Here is a 26,733-nt window from a genome sequence, read left to right on the forward strand (position 1 = left end):
CTTGTTAACACTCTAGAGGTCACATTTTTGGCCCAATCTTAATGAAACTTGGTCAGAATGTTACCCTCAATAAAATCTTGGACGAGTTCGATATTGGGTCATCTGGGGTCAAAAACTAGGTCATAAGGTCAAATCAACGGAAAAGCTTGTTAACACTCTAGAGGTCACAATTTTGGCCCAATCTTAATGAAACTTGGTCAGAATGTTACCCTCAATAAAATTTTGGACGAGTTGGATATTGGGTCATCTGGGGTCAAAAACTAGGTCACCAGGTCAAATCAAAGGAAAAGCTTGTTAACACTCTAGAGGTCACATTTTTGGCCCAGTCTTAATGAAACTTAGTCAGAATGTTACCCTTAATAAAATCTTGGACGAGTTCGATATTTGGTTATCTGGGTTCATAAACTAGGTCACCAGGTCAAATCAAAGGAAAAGCTTGTTAACACTGTAGAAGCCGCATTTATGACTGTATCTTCATGAAACTTGGTCAGATTGTTAATATTGATGATCTTAAAGTCCAGTTTGAATCTGGGTCATGTAGGATAAAAAACTAGGTCACCAAGCCAAATCAAATGAAAAGCTAGTTTACACTGTAGAGGCCACATTTATGACCATATCTTAATGAAGCTTGGTCAAAATGTTAATCTTGATGATCTATAGCTCAATTTCAAATCTGGGTTAGGTGGGGTAAAAACTAGGTCACTAGGGCATAAAACAAAGGGAAAAAGCTTTTTAACACTCTAGAAGCCACATTTATGACTATATCTTCATGAAACTTAGTCAAAATGTTAAACTGAATGATCTTTAGGACAAATTTGAATCTGCGTCATGTCGGGTCAAAAACTAGGGCACCAGTCAAATTTAAAGGAAAAACTAATTAACACTGTAGAGGCCACATTTATGACCATATCTTAATGAAACTTGGTCAGAATGTTTTAATCTTGGTGATCTTTAGGTCAAGTTTAAATCTGGGTCAGATGGAGTCAAAAACAGGTCACAGGTCAATCAAAGGAAAGCTGTTAACACTCTAGAGGCCACATTTATGACTGTATCTTCATGAAACTTAGTCCCGAATGTTAACTTGATGGTCTTTAGGTCAAGTTCGAATCTGGTCATGGGCGGGTCAAAAACAGGTCACGGTGGTCAATAAAAGGAATAGCTAGTTAACACTTTAGAAAGGGCCCCAATTTAAAGACCAATCCTTAATGAAACTTGGTCAGAATGTTAATCTTGGGTGATCTATAGGTCAAGTTTAAATCTGGGTCAGGTGTGTTAAAAAACTAGGTCACTAGGTCAAAACAAAGGAAAAGCTTGTTAACACTCTAAGGCCACCCTTTATGACTGTATCTTCTTGAAACTTAATCAGAAGTTAATCTTGGTGATCTTTAGGTCAAGTTTAAAATCTGGGTCATGTGGGGCAAAAACTAGGTCACCCTTGTCAAATCAAAGGGAAAAACAGTAAACACTTTAGAGGCACATTTATGACCATATCTTAATGAAACTTGGTCAGAAGTTTGATCTTGAGAAACTTTAGGTCAATAGGTCAGGTGGGGCGATACAGGGCCTTCATGGCCCTCTTGTTTCTATATTCAACTGTAGAATATTAATGATCATGATTTCTTAAAATTTTTATTCGAACCTTTTGAAGCTTTAACTCTTACTATTGTTAAGTTTCTACAATATAAACTTGCTCATCTTTCAATTTTGACATTTTGTTATGTCGAGTTAAAGCACTCATACATCGTTTCAAATGCATCAAAACGAAGACATGTAACAGCTTTTTAAAAATGGTGAGATTTTAAAGGCGTTGAACTGTCCAGAGGTGTGGCCCTTTCATGCAGTCCCTTTCCGAAATTCAATACATATATGAGTAAATTGACAATTGTTTTGTAGAATAATATAAATGTTTTATATGCTGTTTAATTTTCATTTAAAACAATTCTCTCTTTCTATGATTTAGTGATGTTCGAACTTTCTTCTCTGAAACATGGACCAAACTTAATGTGAATTTTTTGAAAAATATAGTATAATATTCAGGTATTTGCTCTATCAGCAGATATGAAACTTGTCGAATTGTGTACTGGTATATTAATAGGGATATACACATTTTTAGCTTGACTATTCGAAGAATAGGGGAGCTATCCTACTCAGCCCGGCGTTAGCGTTAGCGTCACACAAATGATAAAGTTTGCGTACCACCCCAAATATTTTCAAAGTCCATTGAGATAATTATTGCTTTCATATTTTGCATACTTGTTTACCATCATGACCCCAGTCTGTAAAAAGGAGGAGGCAACTCTATCAAGCATTTTGACTGAATTATGACCCCTTTTCGACTGAGAATATGCTTATTGTAATGTTAAGTTTGTGTACCACCCCAAATATTTTCAAAGTCCATTGAGATATTGCTTTCATATTTTGCATTACTTGTTTACCATCATGACCCCAGTCTGTAAAAAGGAGGAGGCAACTGTATCAAGCATTTTGACTGAATTATGGCCCCTTTTCGACTTAGAATATGCTTATTGTAATGTTAAAGTTTTACTCATAGTTTATATTACCGGTATACTATCAAGCATTGAGAAAAGTCGAGCACGCTGTCAACTGACAGCTCTTGTTTAATCTTCCGAGCTGTGATGTTTTATTTCCATTTTCTTTCTCGAAAAAAACAGCTTAAGTTTAATAATAGTCAAAAAAAAAACTCAATAGCTTATGAAAAAAAAAAAAAGTTCTATAAAAACTTGTGTTTTTATGTTTTTCTTTTAGTCACAGAATAGTGTAAAGCAAATGTCAAAAAATAGTTCTAGCTGGGTTCGGTCCACTGGGGCTACACTTAACAAAAACATTATACGCCCCTGGATATTTGTCGAACTGTTAGTAACTTTTCATAACTAATTGCTGGAAAAATTTGCAGATTTATGCTAAAAATTTTTTTTAAGGATTGTGTTTTGTGTGCTAAAACTTCATATAATTTTTATGGTGGGTACGGTACATTTTGGGGGCACTGATCAATTACCTGTACAGAAAATTTAATAAAAACAGTGTAAAGTCATAGGTCACATTGTGACAGTGTGTTCATAAACAATTTGATTGTAATGTTTGATGATCAAGTCTGAAGCACCGAGGGCCATTAGTTTTGACTTATGATCTACAGGCAAGCCATTTTCAATAAGTGTTTTGTTTATAACTTAGAAATTAAATTTTTACAGTTTTTATTTTTTTACAAACAAGCCGGCTACTGCCCCGCCAGTAAACATTGTTAAAAAAAGAACTCCAATTTTAAAAGCTTTCATTTAAATTTTAGGAGTCATGTAAGACATTGTTTTTTAAAGCTTTTTTTGGTGTGTTTTTTTTTTAGCATTTTTGGAAAAATTTTGGGAGGGGGGGAAAAAAAGAAAATTTGGGGGATTTTTTTTTTTAAAAGTGAAATTTTGTTTTGAAATTATAAAATTTCCGGGGAAATGTTCCCCTAAGATTTAACTCTGCCCTAGGTTTAAGTGGATGGGGGAATAGAAACCTGAAAAAAGAATTTTTTTTTATCTTCAAAATTTTTTTGGAAGATAGTTTAAACAACAGTTATCAGGCTTTTTATTGTTAACACCTCAGTGGGTACTTAATTAAAAGAATCTGCCCTCTCCACCTGTTTATATTAGAGATATCTTGATCTATGTGCATGATGGCAAACTGTTCTTAAAAAGCAAGTCCTAATTTAATTTTTTTGTGTCCTTGCTTGAATGGAAAAAAATGTGCATGTAAAATCTATATACCTTGCATTAAAATACATAACCACCTAATGGAGGGCCAAAAGTGGTGATTCTTAAACAACACAAAAGGGAACTAAAAAAATGATCTCTTAACCCTTACCATACACGATTGATTCTGCCTTTGTGAACATATAATGGTACTGTCCAAATAGAAAGATGGACAAGTTCATTATAGAAATTTAGCAGGGTAAGGGTTAATGCAAGTGGTCTCTCAGGCAAGTTAGACAGTGTAAGCTAACTCTGTATTCTATGTGTAAGAAACTACTCAGTCACTGACATAACTATGTATTTTGCAGATATTTTTGTTATTATTGACTTAGTAAATTACATTCAATTACATGTAACAATAATATATTTTGTTATAATGTTTGTTTCAGATCGTCACATACATATTAATTTGAAAAAGAGGGGAAATACAGGGTAAAACGGGCGCTGTGACAATCGGTGACATCATCGTTCTTCCCCGTGGAATAATCGGGGTATATCACAATTCTATAGCAAGGTCGCAGATTCCCTTCCACATGTTACAGAGGGGGCATTAATTGTTTTGGGTTTGCTTTAGTTAGGTAAGACAAATCTTTTTTTTTATTAAGCCCCCCCCTTTTGGGGGGGAATATTGATTTTTCCCGTCTCTGGGCCCTGTGTCGTCCGTCTGTCACAAATCTTTTCTGCGCTCTAAGTCGAAAAGTTCCATCTGATTTTCACCAAACTTGAACAAAATGTGTTTTCCAATAAGTCCCAAGCCAACTTTGATAGCTTGCCAAAGCGGCCCAGGCACTTCAGAATTCTATGGCCTTTGAATTACCAAAAATCGCTCTGTACACAGATGCCAGTATTCGCATTCTAAGTCATTGGTGCATGGTTGATGCCCGTTCCGCACTCTTAAGTCGTTGGTGCATGGTTGACTCAGATACATAACTATTCAGATTATTAGGCAGTTTTTGGAGACATGCGCTTTTCTCAAAAGCAGCTCTTGTTTAAACATACATGTAGAAGATTTTGTATGCTTTCAAGTACAAGATTGAATTATGTTCCATTGAATGAACCCCAGATACGCTACATTAAGCAACATGTAAAAATGCAGAACTTGTTAACTTAAGGAGTGAAAGATGAAGATAACAAACAAATTTCTTTCTTATTTCATGTATTTCCAATTATTTGAAAGCAAATTCTTACTTTTTACCAATGTAATGTTACCGAGTCTGCTAATCATGATGCCAAAACTGTACAAAAATGTGTTGACGCAGACTTCATAAATGTAATGTTTTGTCAAGATACACTCAGTCTTGGTCTTAATTCTGCCACGCTCTAAATGCACGATTGATTAAATTTAGTTTTCCCTTAAGCTATAATACTTTTATTTATTGTATGTATATTTATAAAGTGTATTATTGTGTACGTTCTGATTGTCATTATTTAAATCAACATAAGAGGGAAGGGCATAAATTTTGGGAAATTAATCATATTTGTGAAGCTTAATTTTAAAAAATTTTGCTTTTGTGAAATTTAATTCTGAAATCCATAAATTTAAGTGTCACTAAAATTGTCATAAAATTTCAAATCCATTGAATTCAATGCCAATATTATAAACTCAATTAGTCATATACACACCCTGGTACCGGCGCTCCCAAGTAAAGTTGGCACTCACACATACAGCGCTCGATAAGCGATTTTGGAGGAGCAGTGGTGTAAGTATTTCTTATTGTATCTCCGGTAATTCAAAAAATTTTGTAAAATGAAAGATATCTGCGCCCTGGTGAATAATTGATGACTATGTTCTGTGAGTGTCACAACATTTCATCTTGAAATAAACAAACTACGGCAAGTTAAACGTAAATGTTTGACTCAAAAATGTCAAATGTAAAAAAAAAAACACGTAAAATACTCAGTAAATACACCAAATGTATTCATTTTTGATACAGTATCGTATAGTCATATCTTCCAACAATAACCAGTTCCAATTCCAAGACTTAATTTGTTATATTTAAAGAATTACTCGTGTTTAAAGATGGTAAGGGGTTTCAAAACGGCACTCACATGGCACAGGTGTGTATTTTTTGGACGCTCACCAAGTACAGCTAGAGAAAGGTCTTCAGCTCTAAGGCAACTACAACGGAAAAGAGATGAATCGGACTGGTTAGTTATGTGTGGTAGAGATAACACCACCAAGAACAGTCTGATGTTGGATTAAACAGTAGTTAATGGAACTAGTCATCACGTCTCATGTCTGCTATTAAATCGGAATGACTCACATCAATACATGAGAGAGCCAAACAAGAACTCATTAATTGATAAATTCCGTGAATTAATAAGATATTAAAATATGAGCGTCTTTTGAACCTAACAGACATTTTAACAAAATTCTTTAATGGCTGATATATGCCATTCCGTCTTTCCGCTAATTTTGGGCGCCGATTTATAACGTAAATGTCGACATTTCGCTCAGCGCCCCCACTAATTATCATGTTTTCAATCCACGCTCCCGCCCTTTCTTATTCCTAGTATTTTCTCTATGGAGAATCGCAGACCAAAAGTTTAAGATTTAATATGTAAATCGTTGGGGGGTGTCAAGCAAAAACTGGCTGATCAGCGGGCTCCGAGCAAGGAGTCGAGGTTTGAAAGGCATAACATTGGTGGGCACCCAGCCGCTTTACATCTTGAATCTCACTCAACGCCAGCACCCCCCCCCCCCCCCATCCCCATAATCGTGTTTTCGCTCCGCACATGTTATAAAATTTTTGCTCGCTAAACACTCCGCTTGTAACTTTTTTTAATTCTCGTGTTTTCGTTCGACGGGGTCGCGTGGCGAATTGATGAAAAGGTATAAATCAGCCACCGTAAAAATCTTCCATTTCTCTGTTATGAGTGTTTACTGAATCTTAAATCTAATAATACAAGTAAGAAGTTCAACATTTATTATACATTCAATGTAGGCGTATGGTAAGTTGTTAAAATTAAAATAAAGAAAAGAATAGAAAACTTGTCAGTCCGTTATAAATGAGTTTTACTAACTCTATAATCAAACATTTATTCCACACCCCAACAAAAAGTATCGATCTGGCTCTATATATATATATATATATATATATATATATATTTCATACGGATGCTCATAACATTATACTGGTACTCAAAAACGTTGAGACTGACCTGAAATATTGTTTAGTAACGGCGTTTAACCAAACGCATGCGCACACACAAACGCACGCAAGCACACACACATCTTCTTGCAAACCTTACCGTCCACTGATCCCACTGAGAATGTTTTGAAGCACGTTTTTCATTTTTCAACGAAATCCTGGGACATATCAAATTTCAGCATTTATCAGTTTTCATCAAGCTTTTTCATAAAAAATAATGTTAAAATATTGTCGCCGTAAGTTTTAACATAAAAAGGTCAACTTCTAGAGTCATTTTTTTAACGGTATAAAGATTTATGATCATACAGACACAACACTGAGAGTAAACAACAACAAGGTCTACATTTCTGAAGACTTTTCTCTTGCTGTACTTGTTGAGCGCCAAAAAAATTAACACCTGTGCCATGTGAGTGCCGTTTTGAAACCCCATACCATCTTTAAACACGAGTCATTCTTTAAATATAACAAATTAAGTCTTGAAATTTGAACTGGTTATTGTAGGAAGACATGACTATACGATACTGTATCAAAAATGAATACATTTGGAGTATTTACTGAGTATTTTACGTGTTTTTTTGACATTTGACATTTTTGAGTCAAACGTTTACGTTTAACTCGCCGTAGTTTGTTTATTTCAAGATGAAATGTTGTGACACTCACAGAACATAGTCATCAATTATTCACCAGGGCGCAGATATCTTTCATTTTACAAAATTTTTTGAATTACCGGAGATACAATAAGAAATACCTACACCACTGCTCCTCCAAAATCGCTTATTGAGCGCTGTATGTGTGAGTGCCACCTGTACTTGGGAGCGCCGGTACCAGGGTGTGATATACTGTTAATTTATACTGTAGTAAAAAAGATACACAGTGTTGATAGTCTATTTAGATAAGCACACAAATTAAGAAAATGCTGGTGAAGATGTTAACTTATGAAAAATAAAATAATACCTCACCTACTGTGTAAGATAACTTTTGTCAGTTTTTCTAGTTGTTAACCCTTACCCTGCTAAAGTTCTATAAAGAACTTGTCCATCTTTCAATTTCGACAGTACCATTAACTGTTAAAGGGGTGTCTACCAAAAAGATACTGACTGAATGTCGATCAATGCAGATCTTGATCAGACTGCATGGATGTCCAGCATGATATTGGTTAATGCTTTTTTAGCTCACCGTAGTAAAAGTGACCAGAGCTTAAACATTGCATCACCATCAGCATCTCTGTCATGTTTTATATTAACAGTTTCCAACAAGCTCATTTCTCAGTTATTACTCATCACAACTACTAATAAATGAAACTTCATACATACCTTCTTATAAGTTCCATAAGTCTTGCTTCCATTTTGATCGACAGCAAGTTAGTATCTCACAACTAAAGCAGACTCAAGTAAGCGAAGAAGCTGTACTATCAACTCATCGAAATTAACATTTCTGTTTCAGATATCAAAATGGCGATCTCAGAAAAATACATTTGGTTGGGCACGAGCAGAAGTTGTGGGAGCGCTCGTTAACTCAGTTTTCCTCATAGCATTATGTTTCTCCATCCTTGTTGAGGCCCTGAAGAGACTTGTAGAAATAGAAAAAATAGAAAACCCCAAGCTTCTCCTCATTGTTGGTGGCGTTGGTCTTCTGATTAATTTCCTTGGATTAGCATTGTTTCACAATCATGGTAAGATTTGAAATTAAGTTGTCGGAAGATTGGTATTCACTTGACACTTTATTGTCAATGGTATAATGTTGCCTCAAAGGTAAGAGAGAGAAATTTTCAACTGTATTTTACTTACCAGTATGGCAGGCAGTTAACCTAATCAGTTTTCCTGTACTCGTTACGGGTACAAACCTGTTCTCTGCAAGTAACTGCCAACTTCCCCACATCAAATTGTCATGGAGAATATACGTCTCGCCCGGGGATCAAACTCACAACCCCACAAGATATAGATCCGGGCTTTCCCAATTGAGTTAAGTGGGTGGGGCATATGAGAAATATATGCTGTCTAACATAATACTCAGTTTGAAATTTTCGAATTCAGGAATATTAAACAGTTGCACGGTGAAACGATTGACCAATATGTGACTAGATTACGACAAAAAGCTAAAAACTGTGAATTTTCGGACACTGAGTCAGAAATTAAAAGCCAAATCATACAGGATTATTTAAATGTAAAAGAAATCTAAAAATCTCAAAGAATTAAACTTCGTTCCAATATTTACATTTGGGATTTTGCATGTGACTTGCGCAATGCACGTGATTTCAGTCATTCTTTGAAGATAGCCAATGGTCATCTTACACTAAATGGTCCATTTTTAGCTCATCTGATTTTTTGAAAAAAAATGATGAGTTATTGTCATCACTTGAGCGGTTGTCGGCGTCTGCGTCGGCGTCGGCGTTGCCTGGTTAAGTTTTATGTTTAGGTCAGCTTTTCTCCTAAACTATCAAAGCTATTGCTTTGAAACTTGGAATACTTGTTCACCATCATAAGCTGACCCTGTATAGCAAGAAACATAACTCCATCTTGCTTTTTGCAAGATTTATGGCCCCTTTTGTACTTAGAAAATACCAGATTTCTTGGTTAAGTTTTATGTTTAGGTCAACTTTTCTCCTAAACTATCAAAGCTTTTGCTTTGAAACTTGGAATACTTGTTCACCATCATAAGCAGACCCTGTACATCAAGAAACATAACTACATCTTGCTTTTTGCAAGAGTTATTGCCCCTTTTGGACTTAGAAAATCAGTTTTCTTGGTTAAGTTTTATGTTTAGGTCAGCTTTTATCCTAAACTATCAAAGCTATTCCTTTAAAACTTGCAACACTTGTTCACCATCATAAGCTGACCCTGTACAGCAAGAAACATAACTCCATCCTGCTTTTTGCAAGATTTATGGCCCCTTTTGGACTTAGAAAATATCAGATTTCTTGGTTAAGTTTTATGTTTAGGTCAACTTTTTCTCTTAAACTATTAAAGCTATTGCTTTAAAACTTGCAACTCTTGTTCACCATCATAAGCTGACCCTGTACAGCAAGCAACATAACTCCATCCTGCTTTTTGCAATAATTATTGCCCCTTTTGGACTTAGAAAAATCATTTTCTTGGTTGAATATTATGTTTAAGTCAACTTTTCTCATAAACTATCAAAGCTATTGCTTTAAAACTTGCAACAGTTTTTCACCATCATAAGTGGACACTGTACATCAAGAAACATAACTCTATCCTTCTTTTTGCAAGAGTGATGGCCCTTTTTAGACTTAGAAAATCATGGGTAGGACAATATTTCTATTATACAAAAAAAATCAGATGAGCGTCAGCACCCGCAAGGCGGTGCTCTTGTTCAATATTGACTTAAGATGTAGAAAATCCTTAACAGATATGTATAATATGGATAAAGTTTGTATTCATGTTTTTCTTTATTTTGAAGGTCACAGTCATGGAGGGGGTGGTGGTCACGGCCATAGTCACGGACATGGTCACAGTCATGGAGGTAATGCTGCTGCTGCAGAAACTCAAAAAGAAAGTGATTCATTGGTTGAAAGGAAAGCTGGAAGTGGAGAGGAAAATGAAGAGCGAAATTCTAGCAGTTCTGAAACTGATTTAGAAGAAGTTACCATCCAGTTTGATGAAAATAAAGTCTGTAAGTTGGCTGATCAAGCTTCTGAAATCCAGTTGAAATTCCAATAACTTTGTCTGAATTGATACTTTAGACTTATTTTTAGCTTATTTCTGTATCTCAGTCTCCCATAATCATGATAGGTTTGAATTTGACATAAGGGGTTTGCGTAATTGAGTTTTAGCTTTCAGTTTGTAGAAAATAGCATAGGAGCAGATAAATTACTATTAAGCAATCCTGCATAACATATCACTTAATACCAGCAATCATTTTCTTAGATATATCAATTAATGTTTATATGTATATTTGTATGTAAGAACACATTTGAACATTTCCATCAGTGTTTACTTGTCAAGAAGTCTCCCTTGTCTTCTTTTAAATGTCTTAATATTGTTGACCTCTCACATTCTAACATGACTTTCAATCACTTTAAAGTCATAAAGTAATGTTCTTTTTAGCATCACAAGCTGTATATTTTTAGCAACGAGCCCCAACTTGCTGTTTATTTTTTTCAGCATCAAGTGCACAGCTGAATATGAGAGCAGTGTTCCTACATGTTTTGGGTGATGCCCTGGGCTCAGTCATTGTTGTGATCAGTGCTCTGGTCATTTGGTTTGTGGACAAAGATTGGGTGTACTATGTAGACCCTGGAATGAGGTTTGTAGCAAGTATATCAATATTATTGGGTTGTTTGAAATTGCTGATATATATATAGACTTGGATCCATTGGAAGAAACATATTGGATGAGCCAAAGAAGTCAGCCACAATGTTTTTTTGGTTGTATACAAGTCTAAATTCTGAGAAGTCATTTGATTTTGCTGGCATGAAATTTCGCGTAATTAGTAAAAAAAAACCAAAAAACTTTACATTCATACATTTTCAGTTTCAGAAAAAAAACACAACAATTTTGAGGTCCCAGTGTCACACATACTATTGTCATGCACTATAATATTGTGTACCTGTCAATTTGAGCAGCCTGTTTTCAATACCCTGTTGAGTAAACAGTATAGCAGTCCAACTGTTAAATGTGGTTAATTGACTCTATGGTTAAGTAAAGTTTGAAAAAATATCGAAGGGATGAGTGTTTTTGTACCCCCCGACAACAAAGTTGTAAGGGGGGGTATACTGGTTTCAGGTTGTCTGTCTGTCCGTAGACGCAGTCTTGTGCGCATCATCTCTCCTTATCCCCTTGACAGAATTTAATGAAACTTCACACAAGTGATCAGTACCAACAGTAGTTGTGCATGGGGCATGTTAGGTTCTTTTAGAAAAAAAATTTGCAGAGTTATGGGACTTTGTTTTTTTGTTACTATACTATATACTTAGACACAATCTTGTGCGCACCATCTCTCCTCATCCCCTTGACACAATTTAATGAAACTTCACACAAGTGATCAGTAACAACAGTAGTTGTGCATGGGGCATGTTAGGTTCTTTCAGCGACAAAAATTGCAGAGTTATGGGACTTTGTTTCTTGTTAACATACTATGTACCTACAGTCTGCATATGCAGTCTTGTGCGTGCCTAATCTACCAAACCCTTGCACACAATTTAATGAAACTTCACACAAGTGATCAGTACCAACCCGAGTTGTGCATGTTACATTCTTTTAGATAAATATTCTGCATAGTTATTGGACTTTGTTATTTGTTACTATACTGTATACATACAGTCTATATACATACAGTCCACATAATTATGCAATCTTGTGTGCGTCAAATTGCAGTGTACTGTGTCAGTGCATGTGGGGGGTACATTCATCACCTTTAGTGATAGCTCTAGTTATGAATGGCCCATGTCCGTTTATTCTTAAATAACAATAATAAATGAGAATGATCCCTTGTCATATTAAGTAGTTTGTAGCATTTGTTAGATGATGACAAAGATATTACACATAAGTATTTGAAGCTTTCAAAAGACAAATATGAATTGCTGAAAAAATATAATTGAGAATTGCTGATTACTATTACTGTGTTAGATTACCCCAGGTCTGCTAAATACACGATCGATATTTGAACTCCAGTTTCAAGATTGATGTATATATCATTTGACCAGCCGTAAATTGGACTTTGTATGTGACAGTTCATTAAGTTCATACTACAGTGGTATTAGCATTTTTGGAAGTACATGTTGCTAGCTCATTCGGGACCTGTATTTGTATATTTTTTATGACGTGTTTCTTTCTACTTTCAGTATTGTCATGGTGTGCATAATTCTTTCAACAACAATTCCACTATGTAAGTATTGCAGTATTATTTCAGGGGAGGAAATCTACATGCTCTTATTCTGGGAAATAGATTTTCTGCTTGGTAGTATTAAATATTCCTGTAAAATCCATTCCATATCCAGAATTAAAATGTAAATTGTTTAAATCAAGGACTTTCTAAATAAAGATATATAGTTGCAAGTATATGAAATAATTTTGTATTTCAGTAAAGGAAGCAGCTCTAATTTTACTGCAAACAGTGCCAACACATATACAGGTTACAGATATTAAAGAAAAAATGATGAAGGTAAGTATTTATACAGCATGTTTTATATCTGACTATTTTTAAAGATTTTTTGAATGTTTGATTTCAAAGTAGAGGACAATAAGAGTTGAAAGTCACTAATGTTTGGAAAATGGAAACCCAGCATACAGATTTTATTGTAGGATTAAAAAGAATTTCTGGTGCTCATGCGTGCATTTACCTTGTAGAAAAATGCACACGTTGAATAAAGCCAGGCATTAAGTTAAATTTGTGCTTTAAAAGTCAGGCTTTGCACATCTGCATTTAAAGAGCGGTGTTCAAGGATTTGACCTCCAAGACATTTTCCCCTCCCAAGAAAAAAGAAGACTGCTGGACATAACATTCATTTTTAGCTCGACTATTCAAAGAATAGGGGAGCTATCCTACCCGCCCCGGCATCGGCGTGAGCGTTAGCGTCACACAAATAAAGTTTGCATACAACCCCAAATATTTTCAAAGTCCATATTGCTTTGATATTTTGCATACTTGTTTACCATCATGACCCCAGTCTGTAAAAAGGAGGAGGCAACTCTATCAAGCATTTTGACTGAATTATGGCCCCTTTCCGACTTAGAATATGCTTATTGTAATGTTAAAGTTTTACTCATAGCTTATATTATACTATCAAGCACTGAGAATAGTCGAGCGCGCTGTCAACTGACAGCTCTTGTTTGTATATTACAGTTTCGTTTCATGATGTTCATACTTAGGCTGAATGATGTTTCTGGTTTTGTTTTAGTTTTATTCTGCTTAAGCCAATGCTAGCGGGCATGAGAGATGTTGTACTTTTCGTTAGCTCTTATTAGTCTACCTCAGATGACCTCTGACTGTCAAGCTGAATCCAATATGTAACTTCGGTTGGTTCAAAACTTGGTTGTGTTCCTAATGGATTTTGCTATAGCATTTTGTTTTGGCATATTTATGTCACTATATCTGACTACATAAAACATGAAATTATTTTGTTGTTGAAGTATTCTAATGAACAGGTTTTTGTATTTATAAGACAGATTTACATTTAGCATTAAGTTTGCAAATCAGCCGTATTGCACTAGATTTTTTTTCACAGCTATTTCAAGGTCATAGTTATGTAACTTAACATTTTCTTCGTTTTCCTTTGTAAACAGATGGATGGAATAGAAGCTGTGCATGAGTTCCACGTGTGGCAGTTAGCAGGAAATAGAGTCATAGCCTCAGCACATATTCGATGTCACAATCCACATGAATACATGACATTAGCAGGGAAAATAAAAGATCTCTTTCATAACGAAGGCATACATTCCACTACCATACAGCCGGAATTCTCAGAGGTAACATTCTGTTGGAAAATTCCTTATATTTATGCCCCCAAAGGGAGGCATATTAGTTTTCAACTGTTCGTTAGTTCGTTCGTCACAATGTTAACTTTTTGCATGAAGGCACTTCACTCGCGAACCACTGCACCCAGGACCTTCAAACTTCACATGCTGATAGTACTTATAGAATACACCACCCCTACTGACTATGGGGTCACCAGGTCAAAGGTCAAGGTCACAGGGGCCAACGTTAACTTCTTTCCTGAAGGCACTTTACTCGCGAACCACTGCACCCAGGACCTTCAAACTTCACATCCTGATAGTACTTATTGAGTACACCACCCCTACTGACTTTGGGGTCATCAGGTCAAAGGTCAAGGTCATACGGGCCAACGTTAACTTTTTGCATGAAGGCTCTACTCGCGAACCACTGCACCCAGGACCTTCAGACTTCACATACTGATAATACTTATTGAGTACACCACCCCTACTGACTTCGGGGTCACCAGGTCAAAGGTCAAGGTCACAGGGGCCAAGGTTAACTTTTTGCATGAAGGCACTTTATTCGTGAACCACTGCACCCAGGACCTTCGAACTTCACATGCTGATAGTACATATTGAGTATACCACTCATACTGACTTTGGGGTCACCAGGTCAAAGGTCAAGGTCACAGGGGCCAACGTTAACTTTCTGCATGAAGGCACTTTACTCGCGAACCACTTCACCCAGGACCTTCAAACTTCACATGCTGATAGTACTTATTGAGTACACCACCCCTACTGACTTTGGGGTCACCAGGTCAAAGGTCAAGGTCACCAGGTCAAAGGTCAAGGTGCTGCGGGGGCATTTGTCACCATTAGTGACAGCTCTTGTTTCATATATTGATTCTGCTGTTGGGACCAATGTAGATCATGATCAGCCTGCACATCCATGCAGTCTGATCAAGATCTGCACTGTTTGCCATTCAGTCCAGGGTTCGACACTAACGGTGTCCCGGGGGCCCGAGGATCCCAAATTTTGAGGAGGAACACCAACTTCTAAAAGCTGGGATTCCGGTTGGATACCTATTTTTTTGGTCAATGATAAAACCCTTTCCAACATCGATACGTTTATCACCGTATCTATCGATTACCAAACAGAAACGTATTGACCCGTGTCTATCGGTTACCCGATAGAAACGTATAATACCGATTAACGGCCATTTGAACAGAATCGTTCTATCCTGTGTCTCATAATCAATCGCTCTATTTTCGTTCTTTTCCTAAAGAAACAAATTCCGGATGTTTACTAACTCAAAATAATGGGATTTCGTCATCATTATTTACGTACAAGATCATGTGGTTACTATTTAAATATATCTGGTACTTTTCAAAGAAAGACACCGGGGTTTTTTCCTACATGTGCACGACGCTACGTCATGGAAAATTACTGAGAAAACTGCTTGCAACTGGCCGGTTCGCGGGACTTTCCTCGTTCTAAAAATAACAACCATTTAACATCTAATTATTTTTAAATGTGTTAGGTCATGAAGGTCACGCGTGATACATGCAGATTTCCACTGAACAACAATTTGTGTTTACGATGGCTTGGAACTTATGGCCTTACACAAAGAAGTATAAAATATATTTATTTTTATAACTCTTTGCCTTATATAACCGGAAGTGTTAATCAAAACAGAAGGACCGCGGCTTCCAAATATTTTATGACACCCCAAGAGTTAATTGCAGCGGAAGTCACCCGTGATGTACCGACGTTTGATCATCAAAATATTACTTAATATTATCTAAAAATATTTTAATTTTTATGCACAAGAATACTGTAGTTGGTTACGAGTCTCGATCTCAGCGATCTTTTTGCACTTTCAGAAATTTTACGATCCGTTATTTTTGAAGTGTTATTCAGTTTGATGGTTGTTTTTTTTTATATATATAAATACTTACCGATTCCGATTCGGAAGATAAGTCTATTAACTATAAATCAAACTTTCAAACATCAAAATGAAATTGTATATGAATTTCAATGTGAAAGTAATCCAAAACAGAATTTTATGCCTAAAAATATAATTCCCTTACTTTAACACTTTATATCTTCAAACCTCAAAGAGAAACTACAATAAATTTTGTATCATCGGAAATATAAATGCCAGGTAATATTAAGATTTTATATTTTAAAATATATGAAGAGAAGTCAAGAATTTCAAGATTTTTTTTTTTTGATATTACAATTTTTAGTGGTTGTCACAATAGACTTGACCATGATTATATCTATAAGATACAAGTGTCTCCAAAGTCGAGACCTTGTCTTGACATTGGCAAACAGGTAAATTGATATCAGTTTGGATACATTCTTCTGTAGGAGTTAAGGTGTCAGCCACTCAATTCAGCCACTCAATACAGAGGTTGCGGGTTCGAATCCCACTGGGGTCACGACCTTAACTTCTCATACGACACCTGTTGTAATTGTTTTTATATATTATATTATGAGGGATCCCAAAGCCTGAGGAGGACCCCCAGATTTAAAAAGTAGAGATTCCTTTGGGAACCTTGTTCAAATAAGTTAGTGTCTAACCCTGCAGTCAGTATTTTTTTGGTAAGCACCCCCTTTTAACAGTTAATGGTACTGTCCAAATTGAAAGATGGACAAGTTCATTATAGAAATTTAGTAACGTAAGGGTTAAACTGAATGTTTCTGCTTTGCTGATTATTGTTTGTTGGCTTGTTTTGAGTTTAGTGCCATTTTTCAGCAGTATTTCAGTTATGTAATGGCTGGCAGTTAATCTAACCAGTGCCCCTGTTTTCTGTACTAGTACTAATCTGTTCACTGCAAGTAACTGCCAACTTCTCCACTTGAATTAGAGGCAGAGGTGGACAAACAATTTCAGACACAATGTCTTAAATCAAATCATCACGGAGAACATAGGGAATCAAACTCATGACTCCATAAATCTGTAGATCTGAGCTCTGCAGAATGATGGGCTTTGCTGATTATTTTACTCCCACATTTATGTAGGAGGCATAGGGTGGCGCAGTATGTGGGGGCATCCGTGACCTATGGACTTCTTTTTAAGGTATTTATTCTTTAAGGATATGAGCCGTGCCATGGGAAAACCAACAGTGGCTTTGCAATCAGCATGGATCCAGACCAGCCTGCGCATCCGCGCAGTCTGGTCAGGATCCATGCTGTTCGCTTTCAAAGACTATTATTATTAGAGAAACCATTAGCGAACAGCATGGATCCTGACCAGACTGCGCGGATGCGTAGGCTGGTCTGGTCGGAAACCCACTATGTTGGTTTTCTCATGGCACGGCTCATATGTCTTTCAAATATTGCAACTAATTATGTACAAACTTTTTAAGTATTAAATTCATTACTATTGTCTTACCAATTGATTTCAACATTTCTTTCTTTAGGACTGGGACAATTTACAGTCGAGCTGTGTTTTAGCGTGTGGTCCAGAGAAAAATTGTTATCCAGCCACATGTTGCCCACTACCAAAGAAATCCTCACCTAATAAATCAGAAAATGGTTCAGTTCCCACAAAACGTCAGCAGAACGGTAAACCATCGTCGGGAAATGAGATAGTATGATTTTCAAAACAGTATTAGGAGAACCAGCATGGGAACAAATTTGAGGATCATAAATATTGCATGTTTCATTCTGAACAAAATGAGATATTTCTTCAATAATGGAATGAAATCTATTTTTATGCCCCCGAAGGGAGGCATATAGTTTTTGAACCGTCTGTCAGTCTGTCGGTCTGTCAGTCTGTCCGCAATTTTCGTGTCCGGTCCATATCTTTGTCATCGATGGATGGATTTTCAAATAACTTGGCATGAATGTGTACCACAGTAAGACGACGTGCAGTGCGCAAGACCCAGGTCCATAGCTCAAAGGTCAAGGTCACACTTAGACGTTAAAGGATAGTGCATTGATGGGCATGTCCGGTCCATATCTTTGTCATCGATGGATGGATTTTCAAATAGCTTGGCATAAATGTGTACCACAGTAAGACGATGTGCAGTGCGCAAGACCCAGGTCCGTAGCTCAAAGGTCAAGGTCACACTTAGACGTTAAAGGATAGTGCATTGATGGGCATGTCCGGTACATATCTTTGTCATCGATGGATGGATTTTCAAATAACTTGGCATGAATGTGTACCACAGTAAGACGAGGTGTCGCACGCAAGACCCAGGTCCGTAGCTCAAAGGTGAAGGTCACACTTAGACGTTAAAGATCATTTTTCATGATAGTGCATTGATGGGCATGTCCGGTCCATATCTTTGTCATTCATGCATGGATTTTAAAATAACTATGCATGAATGTGTGGCACAGTAAGACAATGTGTCGCGCGCAAGACCCAGCTCCGTAGGTCAAAGGTCCTAAACTCTAACATCGGCCATAACTATTCATTCAAAGTGCCATCGGGGGCATGTGTCATCCTACGGAGACAGCTCTTGTAAAGATTTTTTCTGTTCATTGATATTTATCTGTTAGAATATTGACTCGATAAAGTGGTCATTGTTGTTGTTTGGGGACAACAACTAGTGGAGATTTTTTTTTAGATGTTATCTGTTTTCTGTATCAGAAAACCACTCCACACTCCACACTCCACACAAACTTGTAGATAAAATCTGGCCTAAAATTTTGGCCTATCAATATGTCAGTTTTTGTTATCCGTTTCACCTTCTGTACATTGGTTTTTTTAATGTAACTTTTATTTCATGATTTGATTGCCAATAGGTTTCAGTTATATAAGAAAGAACTGGTGCTACATTACTGGGTAGTGGATCCTTGTTTGTACTCAGTAATGTTTTGTTGTTTTGTTTTTTCTGTGAAATTGTCTTGAGATACTCAATAATGGACACAAAGCACATTTGAATTAAAGAAGTTTATATCAAGTTTTGTTGATATAATTCTGTAGCATCTACATGGTTGTAACATTTTACAATGACAAGTTTGAACATTTGGCGGACATTTAACATGGGTAATTGTGACAACATAATAGTGTCAGTTGAATTTAGAGAAGAAATCCATTAACTGTGAATAGTAGGATATGTCTTCCAGGGTTGAGATGATACTCTTTCCAAAGAGTCTTAACAATTTTTAGCTCATCTGATTTTTTGAAAAAAAATGATGAGTTATTGTCATCACTTGAGCGGTTGTCGGCGTCGGCGTCTGCGTCGGCGTTGCCTGGTTAAGTTTTATGTTTAGGTCAGCTTTTCTCCTAAACTATCAAAGCTATTGCTTTGAAACTTGGAAGACTTGTTCACCATCATAAGCTGACCCTGTATAGCAAGAAACATAACTCCATCTTGCTTTTTGCAAGATTTATGGCCCCTTTTGTACTTAGAAAATATCAGATTTCTTGGTTAAGTTTTATGTTTAGGTCAACTTTTCTCCTAAACTATCAAAGCTATTGCTTTGAAACTTGGAATACTTGTTCACCATCATAAGCAGACCCTGTACATCAAGAAACATAACTCCATCTTGCTTTTTGCAAGAATTATGGCCCCTTTTGGACTTAGAAAATCAGTTTTCTTGGTTAAGTTTTATGTTTAGGTCAGCTTTTATCCTAAACTATCAAAGCTATTGCTTTGAAACTTGCAACACTTGTTCACCATCATAAACTGACCCTGTACAGCAAGAAACATAACTCCATCCTGCTTTTTGCAAGATTTATGGCCCCTTTTGGACTTAGAAAATATCAGATTTCTTGGTTAAGTTTTATGTTTAGGTCAACTATTTCTCTTAAACTATCAAAGCTATTGCTTTGAAACTTGCAACACTTGTTCACCATCATAAGCTGACCCTGTACAGCAAGCAACATAACTCCATCCTGCTTTTTGCAATAATTATTGCCCCTTTTGGACTTAGAAAATCATTTTCTTGTTTGAGTATTATGTTTAAGGCAACTTTTCTCATAAACTATCAAAGCTATTGCTTTAAAACTTGCAACAGTTTTTCACAATCATAAGTGGACACTGTACATCAAGAAACATAACTCTATCCTGCTTTTTGCAAGAATGATGGCCCTATTTAGACTTAGAAAATCATGGGTAGGACAATATTTCTATTATACAAAAAAAAAATCAGATGAGCGTCAGCACCCGCAAGGCGGTGCTCTTGTTTAATTTTTGAGATAAAAACCCTTACAAGGTGTGTTATGTATGTTTTTTTGAATGACAACATAATACATGTATATGAAAACATGGTGAAGCTGATCTAGCACTGTGATAGAGAACCCAAAAGGTTTCAGACCTCCTGAATTGTCTGATAAAAGTTCATTCTGTATGGAAAAATGTTGGAAATTTTGCTATAAGCAAATTATTTCTACTGTGTGGTAGAAGTTGGCTTTTTTTTCTTGTACTCCACTTTGATCTTGAAAATGCTTTATATTAATCTTTAGCCTGCTGGCAACAAGTTGTTTTGCCTTTGCGACCAGTGCAGACCAAGATCAGCCTACACATCCATGCAGTCTGATCATGGTCTACACTGTTTGCTATTCAATCAGTAAATTTTCTGTAAACACCCTTTCAAATAATAAATGGTATAGCCGAAATTGTATGATGGATGAGTCCATTTTAGCAATTTAGCAGGGTAACGGTTAAGGTAAACTTAATTCATCAGAAACTGAAATGCAATGGATGTATATAGTTTTTTTTCAGGGATACATTTATTTTGCACGAAGTCTTTACACTGAATGTTCTTATCTGGTCTGGTCTGTGTTAACACTTTTAGAAACTTGCTTATTAATAATTTGCAAAAAAACTTACATTCTAAATGACTAATGCCACTGGTAGGCTTAATAGGCCATGGTCTGCTTATTATTTTTAGTCCCCTACTATGTTGCAGTGTAAAAAAAAGATGTTGCAGTGAGGCCGGTCTGTCCATCCTTCAGCCCATCTCACAAAGTGGGATCATGGGATAACTTAAAAAGCATAAGATATTTGTTTTCATGGAGAAATTGCAATGTGGATAATATGCACATGCTTTTATTTTGTTGCAAAGGCAAAAAATGCAGTTGCTATGGCAACAGAAAGTAACAAAATGATGAGAAGTGGATTCTGAAAAAAATAATGAAAATTGATGTTTAGGTAGAAGACAGTGTGGAAGACATGCATGATTTTGCATTTCATTTCATCCATCTAAGTCACAACTATTGGATCTGTCATAATTTTGAAAATGCAAAAGACTTTTCATGAAATCTGAGGCATAGATAGAAGGCAGTATGTAGAATATACAGACCAATTTATTTTGTCTGTTTTTTCTGTCAGTCTAGCCATCTGATGGATTCTGCCTTTAAAGAAGAGGATTTTTTTTTTCTTGAAACCTTGCTTATTTGGAGAATATGCAGGTCTTTCTATTAAATTTCAACATAAAAAAATGTAGTTTCTATGCCATAAAATAGAACAAATGTTATTCTGGAAGGGAACTTTATTGCTAGGAAGTGGTGTTGTTAGAAGTGGTGTTTTCAAACTTTTTTTTTTGGTCCTAGATGTACTGGCTTGAAAAGGAGCAAGGTATATTTAAGGACCCTTTTTGGACCCTTAGCTAACAGGGCCTGCACAAGTATCCTGTTCTACCTATACTTCTGAATGTTCAACACACAAATTTTAATATCTTTGATGAAATTTTTGACATGTGATCATGGTTTTTGTTATTTCAGGTAAGCATTGTTTAATGTAAGCTTGTAACATTGTATACAGTAGTGTTTGTGTTCAATGGCATTTTCATATACTGTGAAAGCACATATTTCCTTTGGGTCAAAATTTAGTGAAAATTTGAAATATCGAGTATGTTTGTAAAGTTTTTTATTCACGAGATTGTAAAAAAAAATGTTATCCTCCTTGTTTCCGCTATTTAATATGTCGGATGTCCATAAAGGTTACACATGGTAGAGCGTTACCTATAGCCGGGTATGTTTAACTATTTAATGTCTTCTAATCAATCATATTAGTACCATAAAATTGATTGCTATTAATTGTATGGATATGTTAACACCTTTTATTACCAGTAAACTCTCCGTGTTTGTTCCATTTCGTATGTGGAGGAAGGCTTGTTTAATGAGATATAATGGTTAATATTAAGGCAAGGATTAATGTTAACGAGGTGAGAAACCTTGTGAATATAGCGAAGATTAAAAACCCTTGCGGGGGCCTCCGTGGCCAAGTGGTTAAGGTCGCTGACTTCAGATCACTTGCCCCTCATCGATGTGGGTTCTAGCCTCAATCGGGGCATTGAATTCTTCATGTGAGGAAGCCATCCAGCTGGCTTACGGTGGTTCTACCCAGATGCCCGCTCGTGATGAAATAATGCACAGAGGGGCACCTGGGGTCTTCCTCCACCATTAAAGCTGGAAAGTCGCCATATGACCTATCATGTGTCGGTGCGACGTTAAATCCAACAAAAAAAAACAACAAAAAAGCGAAAATTTCTGCTTTTACAGTATAGAATTTTTAGTGAAGATCAGTGTTTTGTTTGACATATGTAGCACCTTGTTTGAGTACACTGCAGTCATACAATTTTAAAATCAAATCTTAATCATTTTAAACCTTGTTAGTGAAGTTTTTTTTATGCATAAATTTTGGTGTAATTGTTTAAAAACATCATTCAGTAAGCTTTAAGATTCAGACAGATCTCAGGATTGCTACACAAACTTTTTATACAGAATATTATTTCTACCGTTTATTTCCGCTTATAAGACGCATTATTAGGAGTCATATTTTCTGTTGAGAGAGTGGGGAGCGTCTTATAAGCGTGTACTACAAGGAAATTAAAAGAAAATGAAACCTCAGATTGCATGTCCGACTTCTTACAAGTGAGTGCGTCTTATAGTCAAAAATATACGGTACTTAAGAAAATATAAGTATAAAGCCATCATGATCTAGTATTATTCTCGTTGTGTAATATCATTACTCAGCCTGGTCAATATAAAATTTTGCATAAATTTCTCATATGTTAAGTGTACACGAAAAGTGGAAAAATTGGATAACCTATCTATATTTTAACATGGACATCTAAGGTATTTAGCCAGTGATTTGCCATTTCTTTGTGTGTTCCTTTGTCATGAACATATTAATTGCTCAGGTATGTGGTTATCTTTTGCTTACCCTTATCCCACTAATGCAATATTTTATTCAAGAGAAATTTTTCATGTTCATTTTCTGTTTTATGTGGGTTTTTTTTTTTAAAAAATTAAGACAAAAGTTATGTAGTTGTTATTAGTAAGATCATCAGAGTCAAGTGTCTAAATAAACTATACTATGAAATCATTCAGTGTATTTTTGGCCTAAAATTTCCTTGTTTTGACTTTTTCAGGGGGATAGGAATTTAATAGATTTTTGACTTTTTAAGATAAACTGAATGGGCATTTTATATGTTGGGATTTACTTTCACTGATCTACACAACCACAAAATTAAGCAAAGCTAGCCTTCCATTAATAGTAATGATTTCAAAGTATAATGTTTCGTTGTATGTAATAATAGCCAGTCATCCTATAATTATCTGCAAACTGCATTGTTAGATTATATGTAAGTTTTTTTGATAAACATGTGTTTTATATTTACCTTAAAGATCATTTTTAAGTCCAACTATGTTTAACTGAAAAGGAAAAGAAAAGGTATTCTGCCAGATTTCAGGTCCTGTTCTCAAAAGTTATTAAGTTCTGGAACAGTTTCAGAACTCTTATCATCTTATTGGTTGATTCTGAACCCACTTTTGAAATTAACCAGTGGCATATTTGCATATTTTAGACTGGTCTTCAAACTGAGTTTTACAACTTCAAGCTCGAGCCAAAATCTCAGTAGAACCTATGATATTTTATTAAAGGTATTCTTGTAAAAAGGATTTCATTTTATTTTAGATCTCTAAATTTTACTGCAAATGTTTACACATTACATTTAAACAAGTAAAATCATCGGCCTAGATCTCATAGTCTTTAAGTTTGTAGGGTTTTTCTTTACTACTGTAATTCATAATATAGTTGAGAATACACTGTTTGAAGGACTGTAGGAGAAAATTCGAAAAATATGATCTGAAAAACTGTACATGACAGTTTTAGAATATAGGATGTTATATAACTGTTATGTTGTAAAGGCTCTTGGGAAAAGTTTATAAATTAAAATGGTATGGTAGTCATACTTGTATTTTGTGCTATGATTTTCTAAAACTTAAGTAAATGCACTTGGCAAATCATCAATGGTGCAATTCATGGATTTGTAAGAAGTATACGCTGTGGTTTATACCCATTTAATCCTTAAATAAAAACCACTTCTAAACAAAGATAACTCTTGCAGTATTTAAATTTAGGTTTCTGTTCTTTCGAAGTGCTTAGCACAGTTGCGAGTTGCGGCTGTGTGTGGCATGACAAGATATTTCATTTGGTATTCAGATATCACAGGTTGGGAGAGAAGAACTTTCTTATTTGTATGCACTCAGACCTGTTTCTTTCTCACCCTATTAAATATTACAGATATAGTTGAATATTGGTCTGGAATTTGTGACAGCAGTTCTTTTAGTTGCAGAGAAGGTGGTTGCTTGTCTTAATAAATCTATTGTAAATATGCAAGCTTGAATACAACAACAGGTTTATTTAATCTATTGTTAATATGCAGGATTGAATACAACATAAGGTTTATTTAATGTGGCTTGAATACAACACAATGTTAATTTAATCTATTGTAAATATGCAAGCTTGAATACAACACAAGGTTTATTTACTCTATTGTAAATATGCAAGCTTGAATACAGCACAGGGTTAACTTTTTGTTAAAGTTAGTTATGTATTGTTTTTAAACAAAAGTCCTTTTGTAATACTGTTGAGATGGGCAGGAAAAAAAACTCCCGTATCATAAATATGATTTTATCAGGTCATGAATGGTCGCATTATGGACCTTCTATTGAGGAATAACACAGCATAATGCGGAAATTTTATCTGCTATATTTTTAAATATTTACAATTTACTTGTATATTTATATTGTAAAGTATTTATATAGCTTTAATACTGAATTCCAGTTTCAAAATGTGCTCCTGTTTTTTTAGAGAAACTATTTTAGAATAGTTCTTTTAATTTATGATCTATAAATGTAATATATTATCTGTTCGCTTTCAAAGCCTATTTCAATTAGAGAAACCATTAGTGAACAGCATGGATCCTGACCAGACTGCACGGATGCGCAGGCTGGTCAGGATCCATGCTGGTCGCAAATGCACTATGTTGGTTTTCTCATGGTGTGGCTCATATGTAGATAGATGTATTGTAATGTTCTGTAACTGTATAGATTTGAAGTTGTATAAAGAATGTTTGCTTGCCTTTTGTGAATATTGAATATATCTCACTGAGAAGAGAGAATTTCTGCAGTTGTAAAAAACATGTATTTGTAAGTGCAAAATGTGAAAATTGTTTCACTTCGAGATGAGACAGCTCATATTCTTGAAAAAAATAATTTTTCTATTATTTCATGGTGATTATGAAAAACAAGCTAAGATATAAACAAAAACTATACCGTTGTTTTTATCCAAGGGGATATCTAAAGTTCAGAGACTAGTTTTTCCTCTATTTTATTTCATAAAGTGAAAACTAGAGTCTTAAATACTATACCATTTGCAGTGTTAAGTGATATGGATTATATTTCATGAGAAAACACAGTATTTCATTAATTTGCATATTAAAGATAAACAGAATTTATTGTTGGTATTAAGTTTATATATATGTAGAGAAACAGCAAATTTAAATATACAACTTTCGAGGTTTTTTTTTTTTTTTGCATTGTACTAGTTTTGTAGGCCTACTTCCATTGTTCAACCATAGACTGTGATCGCTGTTTAGGAATTTGGTAATCATCCTTTGTATAACCAGTCAGCCAATGAAATCCGTGTTTACAAATTACTCTTCCATTACCAGCTTTTTGCACTATGTAAGACCATGGACGGCAAACACTGGTCTGGCCATGCTTAGTGATGGTGTCAGGTCCACGTTGATCTACAAAATCTTTACAGGATATTCTGTGTAGGAAAAGAATTGGAACCACTGCCTTACCTTTGCATGATCGTAAGAGGGGACTAATAGGGTTTTAACACTTGGGTTTTGCTGTAACTCAGTGATTCCAGCAGGTATACAAATTTTGATTCCATACCTCATGTTTTTATTTCGATGTAAATGAGATGTGAAATCAAAATTTGTAGTCCTGTTTGGCGCCATATAACCTATACTGTCTTGGTGCTCCGTAAAACCCAAATAAATAAATAAACTTTACAGGATATTCACTTTTCCTCTCTTTAAAAGCATGTTACAGGCTTTATTCTTTTGAAGACATTGTCTTTTTGTACTTTGCAGAGATTTAAAAATGCATGTACATGTATGCTAGTATACTTAGTTTATAACCAAGGTCATGTTCACCAATAAAAAGTTTTAACCAA

General features: G+C 35.4%; 1 protein-coding gene across 1 annotated transcript; it reads left to right on the forward strand.

Annotated features, from left to right (window-relative positions):
- Positions 1–5,615: 5,615 nt before the first annotated feature.
- LOC123536543 (proton-coupled zinc antiporter SLC30A1-like) lies at positions 5,616–26,733 on the forward strand. Its single transcript, XM_053528751.1, has 8 exons — positions 5,616–5,624; positions 8,270–8,576; positions 10,322–10,534; positions 11,026–11,167; positions 12,705–12,748; positions 12,945–13,024; positions 14,146–14,328; positions 17,725–26,733. The coding sequence occupies exons 1-8, from the start codon at positions 5,616–5,618 to the stop codon at positions 17,899–17,901; spliced, it is 1,155 nt and encodes a 384-aa protein (XP_053384726.1). The 3' UTR covers positions 17,902–26,733.

The sequence above is a fragment of the Mercenaria mercenaria genome, chromosome 17 (genome assembly GCF_021730395.1).
Source record: "Mercenaria mercenaria strain notata chromosome 17, MADL_Memer_1, whole genome shotgun sequence".
Classification (NCBI taxonomy): Eukaryota; Metazoa; Mollusca; class Bivalvia; order Venerida; family Veneridae; genus Mercenaria; species Mercenaria mercenaria.